Source organism: Sparus aurata, chromosome 1, assembly GCF_900880675.1.
Source record: "Sparus aurata chromosome 1, fSpaAur1.1, whole genome shotgun sequence".
Classification (NCBI taxonomy): domain Eukaryota; kingdom Metazoa; phylum Chordata; class Actinopteri; order Spariformes; family Sparidae; genus Sparus; species Sparus aurata.
In genome coordinates, this window is record NC_044187.1 from 34,641,643 (window position 1) to 34,664,634 (window position 22,992).

At 41.6% G+C, this 22,992-nt stretch overlaps 1 protein-coding gene across 12 annotated transcripts in view; it reads left to right on the forward strand.

Annotated features, from left to right (window-relative positions):
• The window catches only part of rims1b (regulating synaptic membrane exocytosis 1b), an 87,831-nt gene that overhangs the window by 44,518 nt on the left and 20,321 nt on the right, over positions 1–22,992 (forward strand). For 4 of the 12 annotated variants that reach the window (XM_030435066.1, XM_030435091.1, XM_030435097.1 and 1 more), the window contains exons 7-21: positions 1,555–1,595; positions 1,797–1,907; positions 2,683–2,782; positions 7,311–7,434; positions 7,529–7,585; positions 7,911–7,957; positions 8,126–8,241; positions 8,330–8,460; positions 8,799–8,970; positions 10,155–10,308; positions 10,545–10,601; positions 12,878–13,031; positions 16,126–16,236; positions 16,789–16,851; positions 21,485–21,574. In XM_030435066.1, coding sequence (XP_030290926.1) covers positions 1,555–1,595; positions 1,797–1,907; positions 2,683–2,782; positions 7,311–7,434; positions 7,529–7,585; positions 7,911–7,957; positions 8,126–8,241; positions 8,330–8,460; positions 8,799–8,970; positions 10,155–10,308; positions 10,545–10,601; positions 12,878–13,031; positions 16,126–16,236; positions 16,789–16,851; positions 21,485–21,574 — 1,528 coding nt within the window. Of the gene's footprint in view, positions 1–1,554; positions 1,596–1,796; positions 1,908–2,682; positions 2,783–7,310; positions 7,435–7,528; positions 7,586–7,910; positions 7,958–8,125; positions 8,242–8,329; positions 8,461–8,798; positions 8,971–10,154; positions 10,309–10,544; positions 10,602–12,877; positions 13,032–16,125; positions 16,237–16,788; positions 16,852–17,390; positions 17,469–20,553; positions 20,674–21,484; positions 21,575–22,992 lie in introns of all 12 variants that reach the window. The other 8 variants (XM_030435082.1, XM_030435106.1, XM_030435122.1 and 5 more) reach the window with 5 other exon arrangements.

The window sequence follows — 22,992 nt, forward strand, 5'->3', positions numbered from 1 at the left end:
TGTTATTGTGTTAAATGACAAATAAAGGTGCACAATAATATTAAACCAGATCGGCTTTTTGAATAGTTTGCAGCGTCATGGAGACAAAATGCAATTGAGTTCAAGATCATAGGACAGGATCATTTTGTATATATTGTATGAGGGTGGGATTTTCTCAGGCTTGTTCATTCTACTGCCTGCAATTGGTGAATGTAGTTGGCTAAAACACACACACATGCACGCATGCACACGCGCACTGTTTGCCTGTTTATCAAGAACAATACTACATTAATACCTGCACAGAGCCTCCTCAGCAGTTTAAACTGTGTGGAGTCAGCATTTATCCACTCAGGCAGTCTCAGTAGACTTCCAGATTTCAGATTAGCAGCTCTCTCGTCACGTCTACTCAGACCTTTCTCAGGTTCTCTGATCTCTATCACCCACGGTCTTATTGGTCACCTTTAGTCATCTTACATTTATTTTCAATAAGAAATGACTTTGACAAACAGCGAAGCATGTGCTGTATATTTCATCATTCCATAATCTTGAAGCTCTATTTGCTTCCTTCCTGCATTCTTTTGCCAGAAGCTTCGACTGAATCACTCCTGTCACCCTCTGCCCGGCTAGAGCATCTCACTTACCTTGAAACTGAGATCCTTCAAAGTCTTTTAAATCCCAGTCTGATGTCATCTCGCTGTTGTTTCATTCCTGTGGTGGAGAAGTGGCCATGGATCTTGCAGGCGGCTGTGGTCAGATGCTGGGCCAGTTAGTTCTTCCACCTGAGCTGACCATCTGTCAGTGTTTATGAGAGCTGGGTACTCTGACAGACACTGCTGTCTTTGTTCCTGGCCAGGCTCTGGCAGGAGTTTCTGACAGGCTGACTTGGTGCATAGTAAATTAGTTTGATTATGAATGAAGTGCATTTCTGTTAGCTCTGGTTCTCCCATGACATCCGTATTGGATTATCTCAGTACCACTATTAAATATCTTTTATTTCTTTCTTGTTCATTTTCCTTCTATTGATTATCCTAAACAGTATTGCATTTTAAGGAGGCCTATTCCAAAAAAAAAGGACTGTCAGGGGATTTCACCAACTCTGTAACTTTGGCATTTGGAATAATATCTATGTACACATGGAGCCCCTGAAGTCCTGAAAGATGGTATTTTCTTCATGTGTGCATAACTGCAAGGTGCACAGATGGATCGACGATGGATGAAAATGCTCTCTTTTGTGGCGTAGATGGCCCATCCATAGTTCCTATGTAAAGGCAGATTCCTTTGGGAATCCCCATACCGTCTTTAAGAAGGTGACCAGTCTGTCAGGAGGACAATATGCGGAGGAGGATGAGAAGATAAATCCATAAGAGGCCCTACCGACACTGACAAGCTGTGGCCTTGAAACATGTCCCCGAACTGTGTCAACATTTTTGTTTAATTTGAAACATTTTCACCCAGTCTTTCATTCCTGAAACTGAAATCAAACATCATGATATACATTTACTATACGTAAAAGACACACTTCTCCTGGGTAGTGACAGAGGCCATGTAACTTATTTTCTCTCTTTGTCCATGCAGGTGACTGGGACTGTCATTCTCTAGATCCTACAGTGTGGCATGTAAGTCTCAACGAAACATAAAGTAACGCTAATCACACAGTAATCTTTTCATACGATTGCATAGAATAAACCTATTAAAGCCTAATCAATAACATTATCACATCCTTTCCTCTTTTACATTTCTTTCTCTCCTCTCTTTTCCTCATCCATTTTTCCCTACCCTCCTTCACCCTCCGCGACTTATCATAACTGCCCCTTTAGCATCCGGTTACCTGGCAGCCATCCAAAGAGGGTGACCACCTAATTGGACGCATCACGCTAAGCAAGAGGTCGGCCATGCCCCGCGAGGCGGGCTCCCTCCTCGGCCTAAAGGTAAGCAGGATTCATTCCCACTCAGACCTGTATCACACCTAGCTTGTAGATAACTTGTGCTACATTGAAGCTTTAAATTGAATAATGCCTGTGTGCTGATTTTACTGAAATTAGCACCGAGTCTGCCAACATGAAGCCCTGTGCCTATCCATTCTCTGGTAACACTTTCTATGAAGCCCATTCTTATAACGCATTATGATGCGATCATAATACGGTTATAATGAGGTTATAATGATTCATAATTGGTGTTGTAATTACTTATACATGTTCATGATGTGCTATAATAACAATTATAAACAGATTATAATGTTTTTTTAATAATGTTTTATAAGGGTTCAAGCATCATAATGTATCATAAAGTATTATAACTAATCTCTCATGAACGCATTATAATCACTATTATTATACTTTATAACGTGATTATAATTTATCATAAGTGTTATGTCAAATAATGGCCATATGAGGGGGTATAATGCTTAAACAGTGGTTATAAACCATTATAAGCGATCATTGGATGCCACCAGAGTGTCCTCACTTTATTTAAAGCATCCAATGACATTATGATGGTTGAACCCTTATAAAACATTATAAAAAAACATTATAATCTGTTTATAATTGTTATTATAACACATCATGAACATGTATAAGTAATTATAACACCAATTATAAATCATTGTAACTTTATTATAACCGTATTATGATCGCATCATAATGCGTTATAAGAATGGGCTTCATAGAAAGTGCTACCCATTCTTTATGTTTCCCCTGTTTGCAGGTGGTAGGAGGGAAGATGACAGAGACAGGGAGACTTGGGGCCTTTATCACCAAAGTCAAGAAAGGCAGCCTGGCAGACGTGGTGGGACACCTACGAGCAGGTGCACATCTATTCAGCATGCAGTTTCAATGCAGGAGCTGCTGTGCTTTTGTCCTTGGATGATAATGGTGTAATTGTAAAGCCTATTTCTAAAGTCAAACTGAAATTGGAATTTGTTTTTGCCAGGAGGTCAGTATGTTCAGTATATCCTTGAAGTTTGTGTTCTCTCGGGGGGCGTGAATATTTTGCTTTCCGTTATTGTAATTTTGCTGGGCGGCTATAGCTCAGGAGGTAGAGCGGGCTGTCCAGTAATCGGAAGATCACTGGTTCAAATCCCCTGCTCCTCCGGCTGTACTTTAAAGTATCCTTATCCATCTATACTGGGGCAATATCTCTGAAGGGCTGAAGACCATAACAGCACAATTAGGTAACCAGCTGAGCACTTTTTTGTACACATTGTTCTTAGCCATTGCTTAGTCCTATCTGTTACTCCATGTCATGTTTTGAGTCATGTGCAGTAACCTACGGAGAGTTGAAATTACCTACAGAACTATCAGTTGCTTTGAGTTTTGAAAGTGTGGTTGTCACTTCTAAGCCTATGAGAAAGAGACTGCTAATGTTAGCTAGACACACCTCTTTTGTATGATGTGGGATGTGTGAGGCTGCAGATGACTCACTGGTGTTGGAATAAGAAAAAGCGTTCAAGTGTGTTCAGTTTTCAATGTAATGTTGTAAGGATGCCAAGGTTTGGTCAGATTTAGTCACAAAACAATTGGCCAGGGTTACAAAAAGATCATGTTTAGCTCATCTGGTTCTGTTGCCACAAGGCTGTCCTGACTTCTCATCAAATATTTCTACTTTTGTTTCCACTATCAAGGCTGGAAATTACCCTGTCTTGTTCAAAACATCCAGTGGTTTTTGCGTTTATAAAGCCGCTGTGTTGAAAAGTGATCTTTTTGCTTGACAGCCAAGTTGTCATGCTGACACAATTCCCTCTCTCTTCCTGACATTAAAACAAGCTCATATACACATACAGATTGAATGTGATATGACACATTTTTGGGAACTGCTGATATCTTACATATAAAATGTGCAAGGGATAATGCCTGACAAGGTGTCCATTATCAGGAATTAGCCCTGAAGCATTAACCGAAGTATACCATGGTCACCAGAGAAATGACTAAGAGCTGAAACAATCATTACAGTCCCATAAGGTACCTATGTAATGGAAATGTTGATCACTATTCCTGTAAATAGGATGTACCTTGGATACAACTGAGAATCGGGAGATAAACAAGTCCGCTCAGCTATTGGCCAGAAAGGTAACATTATGCTAGCAAGTTTCAAAGTATGGTAGACAGACAGTAAATACAGTTTCACAGCATGCTAAACAGCAAGACTTGCTATCAAATGAGTGGCCGGCTGCAGCCTGAAGCAGAGAGTTGAACAGTGAATGGGATGTGGGAGGATCATTGACACGGTAAGTTAAGAGGGACGGTGCAGCACGGCTGTAGCAGGGAGTAAATGCACGTGGTCAAACATCGGGTTTACTCACCTTTTTATGAGTGATCCATCACTTATAATGAACTCTTAATCCAGTCGACACTTAGGTCACAAACTTTATAATTGACTTCTTGCAGTTTGTGTTACAAGTGCTACCCTGAGGTGTTCAGGGGCGATGCACTGACGGAATACATTTTGCATCGTGACTTGTTTTTATTTTAATTTAATTTATTTTAACTCAAGGTGTCTGCAGCCAGCTGGTGCCAATGTCAGCTGTTTTAGACACAGGCTACAGGGCACTCATCTAGAAAAGACAGTTTCACTGGAACTTTTTTAAAGAGTTCCAGTGGTGTTCATGTATCAAGAGTTCACTGACAACCTCCAGCCAATCAGAATGGAATATTCACGCGACCTTGGAATGCACCTGTGAGTCAGGTGTGTTTGGGTGAATTTCACCAGAAAATATCATGGGTGCAGGATGGCGGGCCAGTGACTAAGAAAGCAGCGTTCAGAGTTGTTAATAATAAGTTATTAATAACATACAGCAAAAACTTACAAAAACATGATGTGTCTGAGTGTTTTTCCCCTAAAAAAGTGCTCTCTGTACTTTTATTTACACCACTAATGTCCTTTTGGAAGGATCACTGTTGCTCATACCCTCTCCTCTCCACGCTGGCAACAACAGCAAATCCAGTCAGCAGGCTTTCTGTTGCACTGGTCGTGTACCTGGACCCCGTCGAAACAGGTTAAATCCTTCCTCTGTGAACTCTATTCTTTTTTTGCACAGTGCAGCCAAGCGCTAGGCTAAAGTAGCCCAGTGCATCAGGCTACTATTTTGTAACACCTCACTGCTAGGATGTGACAAATGCTGTGTTCACGTGTGAGAGAGAGAGGGAAAAAAGTTCATGTTCAAAGTTTAAACCTGTGTTCCAATGTTCAGACCTCTGTTGCTGCTTTATTCAGCAATGAATACCAAAGTTTGGAACAATTTGTTTATTCTTTTAGGTTTCCATTTACTTTGTTTAGCTCAGATCCTCCCTCCTCTGAGAGCGGGTGACAAAGAGGAAAAGTGAATAAAGAGACAGCTCTGTGTTGGTCTCCTCTGCTCCCAGCAGCTGAATCAGCATCATGGACAGCGGCTGCTCTCAGCCTGCTTCTCTGTCTCATTCATCAGACCAGTGCTCATATCATATGGTGCATCATGTTTTTTGCGGGTCGAGCTTGGAACGGGTTGCTGATTAGTGCATATTGTAACAGGTTGGGCGGGACGGGTTGGCTCTCATAATGGATTGTGTGGGTGTGGGTATTAAAAAAACATGACCGTGCATCAATACAGACCATAGAATAAACAAATGTAATGTATCTGTGGTCTGGAGAAACATAAAAATGTTTGTTTTTTTTCTAGTGGGAAGTTAGCAGTCTAGTGAGCCAGGCTAATTAGCTTCCTTTATCTGAGTATAACACAAACTCAACAGCTTGATGGATCTCTACAAATGCTATATGTTATAAAAGCCGAGACGGCTTAAATTTCTTAAAGTTAGCATAATGTAGTCTTGTTTAAAAGGTAAGAAGCATCGTGTATCAACGTTTGTAGACTAAACACAGTACTGACATCTCCAGTAGTGAGTCATTGATAACAGCCAGCTTTCATGTGTCGGTCCACTGCTGCGAATGGAAACACCCAATATTAGTCTCCCAAAATATATATATATATAGATATATATATATATATATGTATAAAATTGTATCTTCTTTTAAAATATATTCACAATAGCCTCTGTACCATTAAATGCATATTTCCAAACACCAGGTGCTGAATCTGTAAACCATGCGTTCACAGGAAAAAAAAAACTTCACCTTTCCAGGTTTCCAAGTATATACAAAGAGAGTGAGAATTTCCAAACTAGCACACGTCTTTAACACCATGTGGACCATGCACGCAGTCTTTTCAGTCTGAGTAGTGTGGTGTTTTCTGCCAACTCGCAGGTTGGCAAAAAAGAACAAGAAAAGTGTGAAATTTTGCTTTTGATTTTTTTCTTTTTTTCTTTACTAAATTGTGGTAGGATTACATCTTTTAATCAATAAACCTTCACTGTGATTACACAGTGATGCATGAGTTGTTTTGGGCCTCGATCTCTATATAAATAACGATTTTCTGTATTATTGGGGAGTAAGAATACCTTCAGGCGTGCCCTATTATCAGGTCCTTTAAACAGCACTTTTTAAGAACTGTAGCTGTGTGTAATGGCTGTGCCAAATGACGAAATGGCTGCTTCGGTGTTGCTAGAGAAAATTGCCAATGCGCAATTCAGGCGATAGGGAGTTTGTTTCAGGGGCCTGATTTTCTGTCCCACGATGACGACCACTCATCAAGTGGGGCGAGCGCAGGGATCCCCTCTCCTCCCCCAGTAGCTTGTACGCTATCCCTGTTTATGAGATGCACTTCTTGGCCACTCGCTTGAAATCAGACCACTTTTTTCTGTAACTCCCCAAAAACCTGTGGATCCGACCTCACCGCGTTCACTGCCTCTGTCACTCTGTGCCATTCCACTTCCGCTTCCACATAATACTCGCCTTGATCTGAACATTTGATCAATCATTACCTCAAGTTCACAGTAAAATGATGCTTCTTTTCCAGCTGCTTAGTTGCTTCCATAATTACTCCTCAAAACGGAACTAAATTCTGGCCTTTTATATGCAAACCAGGTAATTGGGGGTGCGTTTTTAGCCATTAATAGCGAATTGTGGGGATGGTCACATGGCTTATGCTTGGCTTGTGCATAGGCTCATGCACATGCATACAATTTCATCATAATTTAGATGTATGAGTAAAAGACGCGGGGGGGGTGTACGCATTGTTAATTTGTGCAAAGACTGCGTATCATGTTTCCTGTTTTTCATGGACATAGATTTCTAGACCTGAACTTTTATTCATTTGGCTCCAGAAGTGAAGACAATTGATATTTCAGTTTGATTTTAAGATGTAGCATACTCTGTTAGTGCCTGTGTCTGTTTAAAATCAAACGCAATGCGAGATGAACCTCAGGCTGGCTCATCATTGTGCATGTTGGCCGTCTTGGTTGCAGGTGACGAGGTGCTGCAGTGGAACGGAAAGTCGTTGCCGGGAGCAACTAAGAAAGAAGTCTACAACATTATCCTTGAATCCAAGTCTGAACCTCAAGTGGAAATAGTTGTTTCAAGACCTATAGGGTAAGAGCCATGTCATTAATATGCAGCAGTTATGGTTAAAGTGCTTGAGTGATGGCCATTAATTCTTGATATGTCTCCTTCCTTTATCTAAAAGCTCTATCCACCGAATTATGTCCAAAAACTTCTTGAGAAAAGTGTATAGAGCATATCAGTAAGTAGTGTTGATTCAAGGGCTAGACCTCCTCCCCATCATGCCTTCCCTCAAATCCCGAGACCCAAGAGAAAAACCCCTTTATCCAGTTATCCCTGTCTCCTCTACTACCCACCATGTTTATCATGTCAATATGTTTTCGATTGACTGCCTGCTCTTCTTCTTTTTACCTGTTGGTTGACATGACATCTACTCATTCATTTTTTTCTAAAGATGAATGCACACCAGAGTCCTGACAGTGTCGTTACATGGAACGTGTCTTGATGTATAACCTGTTTATTTAAGGCGGAAGAATTCACTCTTTCTCCCTTTTTCTAATCTACAGGGACATCCCAAGAATCCCAGAGTCATCCCACCCTCCTCTAGAGTCTAGTAAGTGTTTATATAAGCAGCTTTATATATATATTACACTGCTTATACAAGTTGTTTCTAGAGAGAGAGACACACTTAACACACATGCAGTACATTGTCCTCTTAGTCCAAATCGATGGATGGCTTGGATCGATGGTTTATAGCAACCACTGTTTGTTTCTTCAACAGCGGGCTCAAGTTCCTTTGAGTCACAGAAGATGGACCGTCCCTCTATATCAGTGATGTCCCCCACCAGCCCCGGGGCCCTGCGAGACCTTCCTCTGGTACTGCCTGGAAAGCTCTCTGTGAGTATCTGGACAGAGCTGTGTGTTTCCTGTGAATGGATACACTTAGATATGACTGCAGGCTAACTGTCTTCCCACATTTTCGCAGGTGAAGCTGTGGTACGACAAAGTGGGCCATCAGTTGATCGTCAACGTCCTTCAAGCCATAGAACTACCGACCCGACAAGACGGACGACCTCGGAACCCCTATGTCAAGATGTACTTCCTGCCTGATAGGAGGTAGGCGCATTGTATTCGTTTTCTTTTGTTTCATAGGTCGCAAAAGAGCACCACACCATCATGAAGGAACTTCACAGGATCATTTCCATCAGTCTTACACCGTCCAATCTTGTGGATTGTGTCGCATCGAGCAGATTGCAAACAACAGAATACCCCTTCCCTCTCCCTGCCCTTCCAAGGGTGTAGGAGATCCTACATGGTGGAGGAGAGGAAGACATGAGGGTCTCATTCTACCAGTGGATCCCTCTAAACTCTAACTCTAAAAGTCCACACCGTCCTGTTCAGAGACATGCTGTGTGCTGCACATCTGACTCTGTGTGTTCATGTCTTTGTTCCAGCGATAAGAGTAAACGGCGGACTAAAACAGTGAAGAAGAGTGCCGAGCCCAAGTGGAACCAGACCTTTCTATATTCCCATGTTCACCGGCGGGACTTCAGAGAACGCATGCTAGAGATCACAGTGTGGGACCAGCCCCGAGTCCAGGAGGAGGAGAGTGAATTCCTGGGCGAGGTGGGAGACACAGGATGTCCATATACTATTCTGATTCTGTGCGTATGTGCATGATAAGAGCTCATGAGGGAAGATTAGAATGTGGTAGGTGGGGTGTGTGTTTGTGTGTGTGTGTGTGTGGTTGTGAGAGTCAGTGATATGTATCTGTGTTTTGTATCTCATGGCGTGAGTGATGGATTGAGAGAAAAAGATAGTGTTGATGTTACAGTGATAGGCCTATATGATGTACCAGCATTATCATAATAAAATGGAATAATACTGCAATAATATAACATTATAATAATGTAATAACATATAAATATAATATTAAACTTTATAATAACCAGAAGTAAGTCCATACAGTGGTGAGGAGTGAGGCCAGACCAGGCCCCCACCCAGCCACCCAGCACCAACACTGGTAGCCCCAGCGGGAGACAGGCAGGGCGTGCCAACGAGGGTCCACACAAGTGGTCAGAATGGGAGAGGAAAGAAGAAACTATCTTTCTACTACACAAAATTAGTCTTCTCTTTAATCTGTGGTTTTCCTTTGTGGAGTATCTTAACTCCTCAGACTACCAAAATGATTTATGTAACTTCTACAATTAATAAAAGGCCACATTTCTATTTTCTATTTTCAACATACTTGATTTGGCTACTTTTTTTAAATGTCTTCATAAAAATCACAAAACATGTGTATCACAATATTTTCCTTACATTGCTCATGTAACATGCTGCATGGCTGCAGAAACGTCACGAGTGTCACATGATAAAAATTGCCATATGCAGCTAGTAGGTGGCAGGAATGAGTTAAAACAAAATGAGTTAAGTATGCTAGCAGTGGGAAATAATGCATGTTTATAAATGACAATGTAAATGTCTTTTTTGGACAACAAATAAACGAGGTGGTTAAAGAGAGAGAGGCAGATCCTGGCTGTGCCGGACAGGCTCTGAACCAAGACCCAAACCGTTAGATGTTAGCAACACGGGGGGAGCAGCTCTGGTCAGCCATGCGGAAGAACGCACCGAAAAAAACATAACAAAAACAGATTGCCAGCATCTGCAAATATTTCACATCTGCAATAGTCAGGCCAGATAACAACACTGCCTCTACCAGCATCCTGTGATCAGTATTATATCAGTATACTGTTTTTTGTTTCGCTCACTCTTCTGCCTCCTCCACCCTTTCCCTCGCTGTCCTCTCTTAGATCTTGATAGAGCTGGAGACGGCTCTGCTGGACGATATTCCTCATTGGTATAAACTCCAGACACATGACGTGTCCTCTATACCTCTGCCCCAGCCCTCCCCGTACCTCCCACGCAGACACGTCCACGGAGACAGCCCCAGCAAGAAACTACAGAGTATGTCTGGTTATATATGTTATCTTTACAGGCTGTACGCAAGTAAGACCAGTGTATACAAGTATGTGTGTCTACGTATGACTAATCCCTGTTCTGAACCTACAGTGTGTGTGAGCGTGTGTTTGCTAACCTCTCCTTTACTGAGTTTCTCTTTTGTGTCTCTCAGTGTGAGACTGACGACAGAACCGCTCAACCTTACGCTGTCCTGTGTGTGTGTGTTGTGTATGTGTATTCAGGGTCTCATCGCATCATTGATACAGAGTTTGATGATGGTTTGATGGTAGTGACTAAAGGTGGGTGGGGGGCATGGTTTACTGAGCATTTCCTTGTATTAGCCTGTCGGCGTCCAGCACTGGGTGAGAGAGCGCCTTCTTTGCATCCTCCCTCCCAAACCCTCCAGCCTCCTTTAGGCTCCGCTGGATGTTTTAGAACGAATTGCAACCAAATTAAAGTAATTAATCATTGCTGTATCGGCAAAAAGCCTTTTTTCAATTCATCATATTGCTACTGGACTGCAGATTTTGCATTGCATTGTTGCAGACTACAGCCTGCAGCTGAGCAGTGCGCTGTACTCCTTCGCTGAGGCTGCAGTGAACAGTTTCTCCTCTTCTGCTGGGCTAGACACACTGAAGCACTGAGTGCATGTTAGATTGTAGAGCTACACTTGTTCACTGCTGTTCCTGCCATTCTCCCGCATGCTTCTAGTCCTGTCCGGAAGTCGCTTACTTCACTGAAAGGACACTGAAAATGCACAGTAGAGGCTGAATACGTGTTCTTTTAGTCAACAGAATCACGACAACTGCTTTGTTGTTTGACTGTTTCTGCCGTGACTTCATTTCCTGTCAGATCAATGCGGACCTTAGATATTCACACTTTTTATTTTGGCGTTTCTAAATGCCAGATGGGTATGGTTTGCTACTTTCGTACATTTAATTAGTTTTTAAACATATACACAATCTCCATATAACTGAACCGCCATATATCTTTATTCTTGTGCAAACACTAAGCTCAGATTGTGATCTGGCACACTAACAATGTACATCTTCTGCACTACACTTTCTTATTAATGTAGTTGTGCCTGCACACTACACAATGCTGTATAAATGATTCCTCTGATTCCTTAAAAATATTAATGCACAGAGTTGTGGGAGTAGGACTTTTCTCCTAGTCATTTTAGACATGACTCCGCAAAGTAGGAAATATATTGGATTATCTTGCGTAATCGAGTCACGATTTCTGGAGAGCAACTTTGCTGTAGAGCTTTTGCTCTTCTTTGCTTTTTTTGCCGCTCTGTGCACAGCAGGTCGAGTGCCATCTAGTTCCATTACATTCCAGAGAAGGCTGACATCCCTAGGGCATATATCGCTTGAACTCAGAAACTTGCACAACAATCTAGAAGGATAATTATTTATTTCTATTTTGGGTTGAATTGAACGTATTCCTCAACTGAGAAATGTCAGAATTAAATGATACTTTATAGTAGTCTGTGGTAGGTAGGGTTAATTTACGTCCATTCTAGGCAACCATGTTTTTCCATTAGTTAGCCGTGGGAAAGGGCTCTGGTTAATGCAATACCCATGAGCCTCAGCTGCTGTAGAGAAAAAGCCAGTCAGAGATGCAAAATCATACTGAAGCAAGAACTGCTGCAGACCAAAACATGACGTGGCAGTCGCTGATTTCATCCACAATTGGACCAGAATCCAAAAGGGAGTTCATTTGATGTGGAGGTTGTTTGCCGGTTTTCTAACAAGCTCAAGCTCTACACTCTGCTCTATGTGGGTTGCTTGGGGAATGGACAGTTATTATCAGATTTCATCTTTGAAGTAGTAGTTTTTAAGTTGTGCCATGCCTTAACTATTTTCTTTGTTGCTCATGTTTTGTATTGACGATTTAACCGGGAGAGTTTGGTGTCAACAAAGCCCCGGCAGAGCTCCAACTGACAGTCACCTAACAGAATAGAAACTGTACATTTGCATCTGGGAACCTGGTCGCACATTACAGTTCCTTCCACTTTGCAACTTTATTTAATTTCTTATGTAGCCTTTAAATGTATGTAGCCAGACAGTATACAGATTTGGATCTCGTGCATTTGCTCAATGTGTTGTTGGATTATATGGAACCTAGTCTTTGTAGATGTATTGGTCTGGTGTTCCCACATTTTTTCTTATCTCTTCTGGCAAGCCATGGGGGGTTGAAACGAGAAGTGAGAGTCTTGAGTCTGAACTCAAGTCTGACAGAGACATTGCAGAAACAGTCCGCTCCTCAGGATAGCTCACATGACCAGCTACCCTGTTTGCTAGCTGGTCATTTACATGTAAAACATCCCGGTGTGATGTTCTACACTCTGTAAGAGAATGGCATCTGTAGTAGTAGTAAGTATCACCACACTGACGACTGGTGCATGTGTGTGTGCGTGCGTGCGTGCGTGTGTGCTTGTATCCATGCTTGTTTGTGTGTGTGTACTGTATCTATACATGTCTGTATGAATGTGTGAATTCTGTTTTTTTTCGTCCCTTGCGCGTGGATGTATCCATGCTGGGTCTGTGTGTGTCTGTGTGTGTGTGTGTAGGTGCAGAGCGTAACTCCAGGGAGAGAGAGCGAGGCAGTACGTTGGCTGTGCCGGAGCAGCAGCGGCCCGTCCAGCATCGCTCCCGTTCAGTGTCTCCTCACAGAGAAGACTCCTGCAGGGCTCGGTCACGGCCCGCACATGTACCCATGCAAAGGTCAGCATTACCTGGTGAACTGTCAGTGGAGTGTGTGATGTCTGTGGTGAGAATCAGACAATATATATATAATCTTTCCTTTGCATCTATGTCACACACATCACACAGGCTGCTTCTGCTGCATTTACTTGACATACATGCATTGAGAACCTGTGGTTTAGATTTTACAACAGACCAAATTCAATCATGTTAACCAGAAACCTGCAACATTGTTGTGCTGTTCACATTTTTTTGCGTCACACCTACAGAAATTCTTTCACATCTTTATAAGTTCGGCTTTTTCAGGGCTTATTGTGCCTATTGTAAATCCTTGTCTGCTACATGGCAAACATGACTGTGCTCCCAGGTTCTGCCTGTGAAGAAAACAATTATACATAACACTGTCATCAAGTGCTAGCTCATAGGGGATGGTTTGGTCTCTGCAAATTAAAGACTATGGTAACTCTACCCTTAGCAAAAAGTAGTATACTTGAAGTTCATTTTATTAAGTATGCTTGAGTATAAGTATAAGTATAGCAAGTATACTATAGACCATGTACTTGTAGCATACTAGAAAGTATACTAATTTAATATATCTTGGACTAAATTGGAACATTTTAAGTTTATAAAAGTATACTTTAAGTATACTTTATAAGGACATTTTAAGTTTACAGAAGTACACTTTCAAGTATACAACAAGTACACTCATCTATATACTAGTAGTGTATTAAGTATATACTTCTAGTCCATATTTTAGTTTATTAACATGTAAGTTGAGGGGTAATACCTCAAAGCAAATGTGTGTAGTAAAAACATTTTTATTCTGCTAAATTAAATATATGCACAACTCAGTGACTCAACCTTTTTCTGTACTTACATCAACATATTGTAAGTATTAGCACTTTTAATGTATCTCTCTAGCAAGAGATTCACCATTTATTATCATACATGCCCACTGCTTAATGGACGGGAAGTCTCTCCCGGAAAACACCCCTTCACTCACGGTGCCAACATTTTTATCATCTTTGTTAATTCGACACAATTTAACCACAGAACAAGGATGTGAATTAACCCGCAACCGTCTTACACATCATCTTATTCACAAACACATTCAGGAACCATAATTACACTAACAACAACAGAATACCCAAGAGTCTTTGCGCCACAGTCCACAGTATACTAAAGTACAAGTATAAGCTTTAGTATTAAAGTATAAGTCTAAGTATGAATGTACTATTCTTTATACTTTTCAGTATAAGCCAAGTATACTTCACTATACTTTCTTAAGTATATAAAATGTAGTATATAAAAAGTACACTTCAAGTATACTGCCTCAGTTTTAGTATAAAATAAGTATACTTGTAGTACACTTGAATAAACTACTTTTTGCTAAGGGTATGCTCTATATGAAAAGTGTCTTTAGATAACTGTTGTGATTTGGTGATACTGTATGTACAAATTTAACCTGACTTGACTTATAATGGCTGGATCGTCATCATTCAAAAAGCTCTTGCCGCTTCACAGAAGCTGAAGCCTGTAACAGAACAGCTACCCTGAAGCCTAGCTTAACTGTTCATAGACTTGAGCAGCCACCTTGGTTGCCAAGCGCTTTGCTCTGGGTCGCTGTTCGGTCTGTAGCGCTGCTCAAATGTGGCAGCTAGCAAGGCGCAATGCTACTTGTCTGCCTCAGGCTAGCGTTGGAAGTAGCAATATTCGCTGCTGGCCAAAAAGCTTAGAAGGGTAGCCATAAGCACCACAGGCTTGTTAGCAATACCTAAGTCAGTTAAACATTAGCCCATGGAGTAGCAATACTTCCCTAGGGCTAACATTACCACAAACAACACAGAGCAACATCACTGTTTCCTGTAGTAACAAGAGAAAGGTACCAATATTTTTCCAAAAAACTTACTAGACGCGCAGTAGCAATACTACGCTTCGTACCCCGCTCACCTCCCTGCTTCACAGCTAATCTACAGGCATAAAGCTAACAGTATAACGAGAATGACGACTCCTCCTTTGCACCATCTGGTTTGGCTGCACAGGACTCATGATGGAGTAAGCTTAACATCAACACTTTACTGATCAACTACATAGTCATAGGCATTGCATTATGGATATACTGTAGCCCTACACCTGGTGCAACAGCCAACGTTTTTGCTAGCAGCACCTTGTCACTCAAGTTGTTGGAACTCAACCAGGCAGTTGTCTTCTTGCCCTCACTTACGCGTTTATCCTTGTTGCCGTATGTGGCATCTTGTGATCTCAATAAACAGAGGGAGAGACTTCCTCTCCAGTTCAGCTGGCTTTACAGCAGTTATCAACTCTGAATGAAATGGAAGCACATATTCCAGCTCCTGTGTGGTCAGCCAGAATCCGGAATTGGTGATGCAAGCATGTGCAGACATATTTCTACCTCACCCAGGGAGACTGGCTCTTTGGGTTTGGCCCCTGAGAAGTCCAATCTGACAATCTGGTTTTGATGGCCACACAGTTGGCCAACAGCCGCTGGTGTGTCAGTTTAAGAAGGAGGAGCAGAGGAAGTTACCCTCAGTAAGGTCATTGGCACCATCATGGGATCTACCAACAGTCCTGGAGGCTATCTCACAGGCACCGTTTGAACCCCTGGAACAGGTGGACATGACAATGGTGTCCTTAAAGATGGCATTAGTGATTGCCCTGACCTCTGCTGAGAGGGTGAGGGAAATGCACGCTTTGTCAGTGAATAATGCCTGCAGGCAAACTGCACCTGATGGTTTGAGTGTGCGACTTAAATGTTGAATGATGAATGACAGCATGTCAGGCCTTTACATAGGGGAGGGCTGGTGGCCCCCTACAGCGTAATGTAACAAAGAGATTCTGTTAAGAACATGCAAGGGTGTTACCCATTGTGAGACACTTATTCATGCTACTTAGAGAACTGGGATTCTGCAGATAACCTAAAGTTCTGTTTCAGAATATATATATATATGTATATATATATGTGTATATATATATATATATTTATATATGTGTATATATATATATATATATATATATATATATATATATATATATATATATATATATATGTTAAAAACCCTCAAACTTAATAGATATATATATATGGTTTTACCAGGAGTCTGGACGAGATCCACCAGAACCGCCACCACTCCCCGTCCCACTACCACGACTCCCACCTGGAGCATCAACGATCTGGTGACTCGGACTACGAGTACTCTGAGGACAGGTAACCTGTTGCTGGGATCTGTGAGGATCATCACGGGAGTGGGGTGGGGCTATGACAGTGTGTTTTGTCAACTAGAATGATGTGCATAATAAACATAATATATAGTACTAGATAAATAAATACAATTAATTTTCAATTCATTTAAAACACATGTTAAAGAACAAGATGGACACATATTGGATCAGTGTTTTTAGTGGGTCAGTCAGCACTGATTTGACAGCTGCTTTGGCCTTCATCAGATTATGAACTCAAATATTTACTGAGATATTTTAAAGGTTGAAACTTGTTTTGGTTAGCCAGTGTGTGTAATGTGATATTACCAAACTAATATCTACTAATACTACTAACGGTGTGAAACTAGTCATTGAAACATACTGAGCTTGTTCTATCATTCTGTACTGCCGAATGCAGACGTGATTGAAATCTCAGAATTATGATTTCCTGGTTTCTCTCATTCATTAACTCACTTTGCCTGTCTGAGTTGCCATCCTCTTCTGTTGTGTTTTCTCGGGTTGTTTCTCATTTGTTCACCCATCGTCAATGCAATGACAGTGAGGTCCTGGAGATGCACAGGTCTATCCGGGGCGGGAGTGCCGAGTGCCTGCACACCAACAGGTAAAATTCAAGAAAAGACAACAACCACCATTCAGTTTTATTTTATAAATATATGCCATTTTGTCATCATTTCCATCGTCACTATATTTTAACACCTCCATCTTAACACTCTTAATGTTGATGTGTTCACTGCAAACAGAGTGTGTTGATTATCTTCAATCGGCCTTAGAGTGTATGTCTGCTTTTTTCGACTGCATGAAGACAACGTTCAAAGTGTTGCATCGGGGTCAAGTAGTTGTAGCACACTCATAAAATTCATGTCTGACTATTGTCTCTCACCACAACCGTTTCATGAAACACACACACACACACACACACAGACACACAGACACACACACACACACAGATCACTGTGAAGGGATTACAGACCTGCTTGGTGGCTGACCTCAAAGAAGGCAAAGCTCTTTTGATTAATATCTTTTCTTTTTTTTTTTTGCATTTTGCTTTTTTTTATGTGTTCGCTCACAGCAGTTGTTTATTTTTTTTCACTTTTTTTTCTTGTCTTGCTTTATGTGCATGGTCTCCACTCACACAACCAGGGGCATAGGTAGATACAGCAACACACTCCCCCCTAAAATGCCCCTGTTAGTAAACGGTATCCATAAAGACATTTACAGGTAAGCGCTAAGCGTTAAAGGCAGTCTTGAGTACCCTCCTCTGTGCCCGTCCAGCTTTCCCAGGCTCATTTGTGGAGTTGGTGGGTCATTTCGTGGTGGCAGTGTTCTCACAATGCCATAAATGCCCATATGTCTCCCAGACCGCTGTGCTGCTTGTGCTTGCTTCAGAGTGTGTGCCAAGGTGCTTTGTCATGGTGCCGCTTTAGCTAACTAGATGCTATTTGTTGCTTTTCCTTCTGTATTATGCAATCCTTAAAGACACTACTGGTGCTCTTACGTGTTGTAGAACATATTACGACTACAAATCACATATTGTTTCCAAAGCATATTGGATGTTTTAAGACTGATTTTCTACCTTGTATTTATGAGCTGAGAACAGGAAGTCACTGCTGCAGTCAAGGGAGCTCTGATATAAGAGCACCAAAGTGTTGTGTTCTCAAGCTATGTTGTCAGATAATCAACCCTGCAAGCTAAGCTATTAGCAAACATGGACAAAAAGACAATTTGGTCGTTGTTTTTCATTGATAGCTGAATCTCAGTCTGGTAAATCATGCAACCTTGAACACAACAAGGAAACATTATTTGAAGACACTGATGATCACCGCTGCATTTCAGCTGTAGTTGGTCACTAATCAGGGCGGTGGCACGGCACAAAGTAGGCCAACCAACCCTAGGGTAATCAGTTCTCCCACCATGTTGGTCCAGACCAAAACATCTATGATCGTGATCGATTCCCTGGTGATTCAATGATCCGGCTGACTTCTTCCACCGTGACGTTGATACATTTTGTAGTTTTGCGTTAAATGTCTCAAAACTATAGTACTATATTATACTACGGATTGCAACAACGTTTCACTGGTCCCATTTTGGGTTTGAACCAATACCTGCAAAACTACTGACATTCCCATCAGCCTCAGCTGTACTTTGTGTTTAGTCCTAATCCGCAGCATGCATGTTGGTGATGGAGAATTAGGTAAACATAAGTTTGGGCAATATGTCATAAAATGTATGTCACAGTACTTTGTTTCATAAAAAACAAATGTACTATAAAAAATAAAAGGGATTCTCCCCTCAAACATGATTCTATGTCTTGTAAGGAGCAATGTAAGGGACCATATTTAAAGAAAAAGAGAAAAGATTTAAAAACAAAACATTTGTGTTTATTGGCTTCAAATATTAATTAGAAATATGGCATGCGTGTGTTTTGGAGGGAGTATCCTGCCTGATAATGTAGGTTTGTTGAGTAATGTAATGTGATTCATTCTCAGAGTTCAAAATCCCAAAGAATATTTATAGTAGTTAGTGTAACAGTGTGCCACAAGACTTGTCTATCTTCATTTAGATACAGCAGAAACAAACACATATACTGGCGAGGATCATGGAGCTGAAGGTGCCTACGTGCAACGCTGACAACAGAGCCAGCTGAGCTGTTTTGCAGTAGTGAGTTTCTCAAAGAGCCAGGTGAAAAAAACAGTTCACCTATGCAAAATGTTTGCAGAATTTGTCTTGACTGTCCCACTGTACTAAATACTCCCACATTGCTCCACCGTGCTACAATAGATGTCCGAGTTCTGAAGTGCATCCTGCTCTTTACGTTACATGTTAAGCCCTTTAACTGCTTGATGTCGCTGACACATTACTTTTAATATGCTAAAAGGCATATTGCAGTAATGACCGTATTGCAAAATCAGTGTTGTAGCAGAAAGTGACACTGATGATGGTGATGACACCGGCATGCAGTCCATCCCTAGGTAGATATGACACCAGAAAAACATCAAGATGTGAATACTGTCATTGTTGGCATTTAGCTCAGATCACCTCTCAAAGAGCTGCTAGCATGGCTGTAGAGTTTTTAAGACAGCCCCTCATCCTTTACAAGACAACGGCAATTTTGACATAGGGCCTTCTACAAAGCTTGTAAAGTAGAATGTCTCCTTGGTCAGGCCAGAGACAGTTACCTCATGTCATCAGGGATGTCTTGGCCTTGGTTCAGAGACTACAAATTATTTGATTATAACAGAAAGCCTGGGAATTTACTAGTATGACAAGTAACATTATGCTAATAGGGTTATTGGTAGTAAAGGATCCAGGGATTTTGGAGGTTGACCCACATAAGGGACTAAAGTTTAGGGTTTCTTGGCCTCTGCTGCAGCTATTTATTATAGAATGTGCTTCTTGCAAGTGCTAATTTTATGGGAATGCAACACTAAGGTGCTGGAGTACTCTGTAGTAATGACTGCCTGGACATTGGTCTAAAACATATTGAATGGTTTTGGAAATAGTCAACTTAATGTAAAGAATATGTGAGTTGCAGTGAATGGGCTAAAACAAGTAAATCCACCAGTTCTGTCCTTCTGTATATTTATCAGATGTTGATCCTGGCTTCCTCATTTGTACCACATCACATCAGTTCATATAGATATGTCACATCACCTTTTTCTTTCTCTCTATCTCAACGTCTGAGCCAGCATTAAAACTCAAAATCATAGGACGTATTTACTGTAATGCCACATAACCGCCAGACCTTCTGTATAAGCAGTTTCCTCCATTTCTCTGTTCTGCTCTAATCCTTTTCGTGGCACTCCTATACATTCTATAGAGCCGCTGTAGCTTGGTTTCCTCGCCACGTGCTGCCTCGGCGGCTTTAGATCTGTAGATTGAGTTATATAATCAGCATTACATGTAATCTCCCAGTATAAATGTGGGGTCAATCCACAGGGAGGGCAAGAGGCCCCACACTCTTACATAATGACGTCCTCATTCTGAGGTCACAGGCAGGATGCAGTTCATCTCATGTGTTCAATTAACGCACTGCACATTTCTAACTGAAGCCTCGTTTTTTTTTTTTTAAGGAAACAACTTAACCTGTGAACTTGGGTTTTGAGACGGAAACCAAATTTCATGTAGCACTGTAAACACTGCTTCCTCGTCTCGCCTGCTTAGCTTCGTGCATGTGTTTTCTTCCCCTTCACCTACTGTGTCGCTGTTTACTTCTGTCGGCTGCATGTGTCATTTTTGTTTTCCTTTGCCTTTCTTTGCATGTGGTTCTTTCCCCGCCTCTCGTGGGCGGGGCTCTGACACACAGCTCCACCCTCCCTGCATGCCTAAAGAACAAGCCGCCCCACAGGATAGAAGGGGGCAGCTCCATGCCTCGTAGCATCCTCACACACCGTGTGCTCAGGTTCACTGATGAGGTCACTGTTAGGTAAGAGCGCACCATCTCCTCCCTCGTCCTCCCTCCGCCCACAATCTTTTCTTTCTCCCTTTTTTTTTTTTTTTTTTCCTTTCGGTAACAATGTGCGGCAGAGGCTTTAGCATGTATTGGCAGAGCATTAAACAACCACTCAGCTCCTAAGCCCTCGCTGCCCTCCATGTGAGGCATTTGGCCTGAAAACATAATATGCAGTGTCTTGCGATGGCACGGAGCCAACCATCTGTTGAAAGTCACAGAGCAGCATGACGTGACAAACATACAGCTGTGAGTGTATGCAGGGCAGAGTAAACCTGAACACTGGCTCCTCACTCGTTCACCCCCTCACACACTCACTCACTCACACACACATACACACACACACACTCATAAAGCAGTCCCCTCTCCTACTTAGACATGGTTCCCATGGCAACTCACCAACCTTCCATCTGAGTGGTCTCACAGTGTTTGGCCGCGAGGAATGACTGGCTATGATAAATTGAGATGCAGCTTCAGAGCCATTACATGTTACTGCACTGTCTGATGGCCTTCCTTATTCTCTCTTTGTCTCTCCCTCCTGTCCTCGATCTCCTTTCTGCCTCCTTTTTCTTGGCTTCACCTCGCATTATCCTCCCTTTTCTCACTTTCTCTCCATTTTTCTTTTCTCTTCCTCCCACACATCATCCTTTGGTTCTCTCACATCATTCACAACCTCTCCTTCTTGACACCTCTGCTCCCCATCCTCTGTCCTTGTACATCTCGCCTCCATCTCCGTTTCCTTTCTCTTCTTTATTTCTCTCTCTGCTGCCATGTTGTGGCGGTGCAGCGACCTGCAGCCGTCGTTGGACAGAGTGAGGAGTGCCAGCACCACCTGTCTGAGACCAGACACCAATTTCCACTCCCCTGAAAGAGACAGGTATAAAAAGACTTTGAATTCAGTTCATGAATAGAGTAGATTTAGGGATTTGGGAGACAGCTGAAACGTCTTCCGTGACAGCTTTAAAAATACTTTTTTTTGGACCGCATGAGTGAATCATCCAACATTTTGGGTTTATGATGCTGCATGTCTTCATTACAGTTCATGTCATGTGTCCCTCTCATACATGAATCGACGTTTCCATTGCACACTATCATTGAAAAAAAAAAAATCATCTAGGCTGTTTGAATCTGAAGTCTGTGAAATATCTTTAATTATTTATTTAAGTAAGAAAATCAGACAGTATTGTTTGGTACAGAATACTTAGGGGAAGTCTCAATAAGGACAGACAAGGTAATAGAGCCAACACATATCCCCGAAAGGCAGTCAGTCATTTTGGGAAATGTCAATTAATAATAATTTTTCCAAGAGTTAGGCGAGAAGAGCAATGCCATTTTTACCCTTCAGTTATTGTTTCCCCCCCTTCTTTAAAAAGCCCTTTATGCTAGGCTAGGCTAACCATTCTCTGGTTATCAATTATCTCAACTAACTCCCAACAAAAGCAATTAAGTGTTTTTCCCCAAATGTTCAACTATTCCTTAAAATGAATATATAAACAGCATTATCTGAGTCAGTTTCCATTACCTTTAGTACTTTGTTGGCTTGTTCATACAGCCAACATTATCATCCCTGAAAATGGAGAGCTTATTAGGCATTATCTTGGTTATACCATAGTCACTTTTTCAAAGAAAAAAAAAAACAACGAAATAGGACCATTCATTGTTTGACTATTAGCTGCAACAACCAGCTAAGCTGAGCTACGACCTACACTGTGAACTGGAGGGTTGAGAGGGAAACCAAATTTTATTTTAGCACTATAAATTTCACTTCTTCGTCACACCTGCTGGGTTTCATGCATGTGTTTAGGACTGCAATCTGATAAGGTTCTTGTGCAATCGAAACGTTGTTCGCTCCTCCAGTAGATGAGGAAAAAAAAGATAGGCCAGCGATGACGGGAGATAAACTAGTCCGCTCAGCTGTTAGCCAGAAAAATAACTTTTTTGCAAGCGAGTTTTAATCACTAACTTTGTGTACGGCTGACGTATAAAACATTAAACATAATTCAACAGTATGTTTAACAACAAGATTAACTTGCTAGCCATGTCATTGTCCCCAAGTCATTATCAAGATTTTCACAAACGATAGTCCATTTGGTCGCAACCTGGAGTTGAATAGCGGTTGAGAGGGGAGAAGGTTGCTTGATTCCAAAGACACAGTACGGGTCTATCAAAGGACTGTTGACACAATATGTATGATAAATCAGATACTGATGTCCTGATAATTTACAGAGAATTCACAGTTTCAAAGCCTCTGCTGTCCCTTTACTCACTAACAACCTCTCCCTGGTGGTTCTCCAC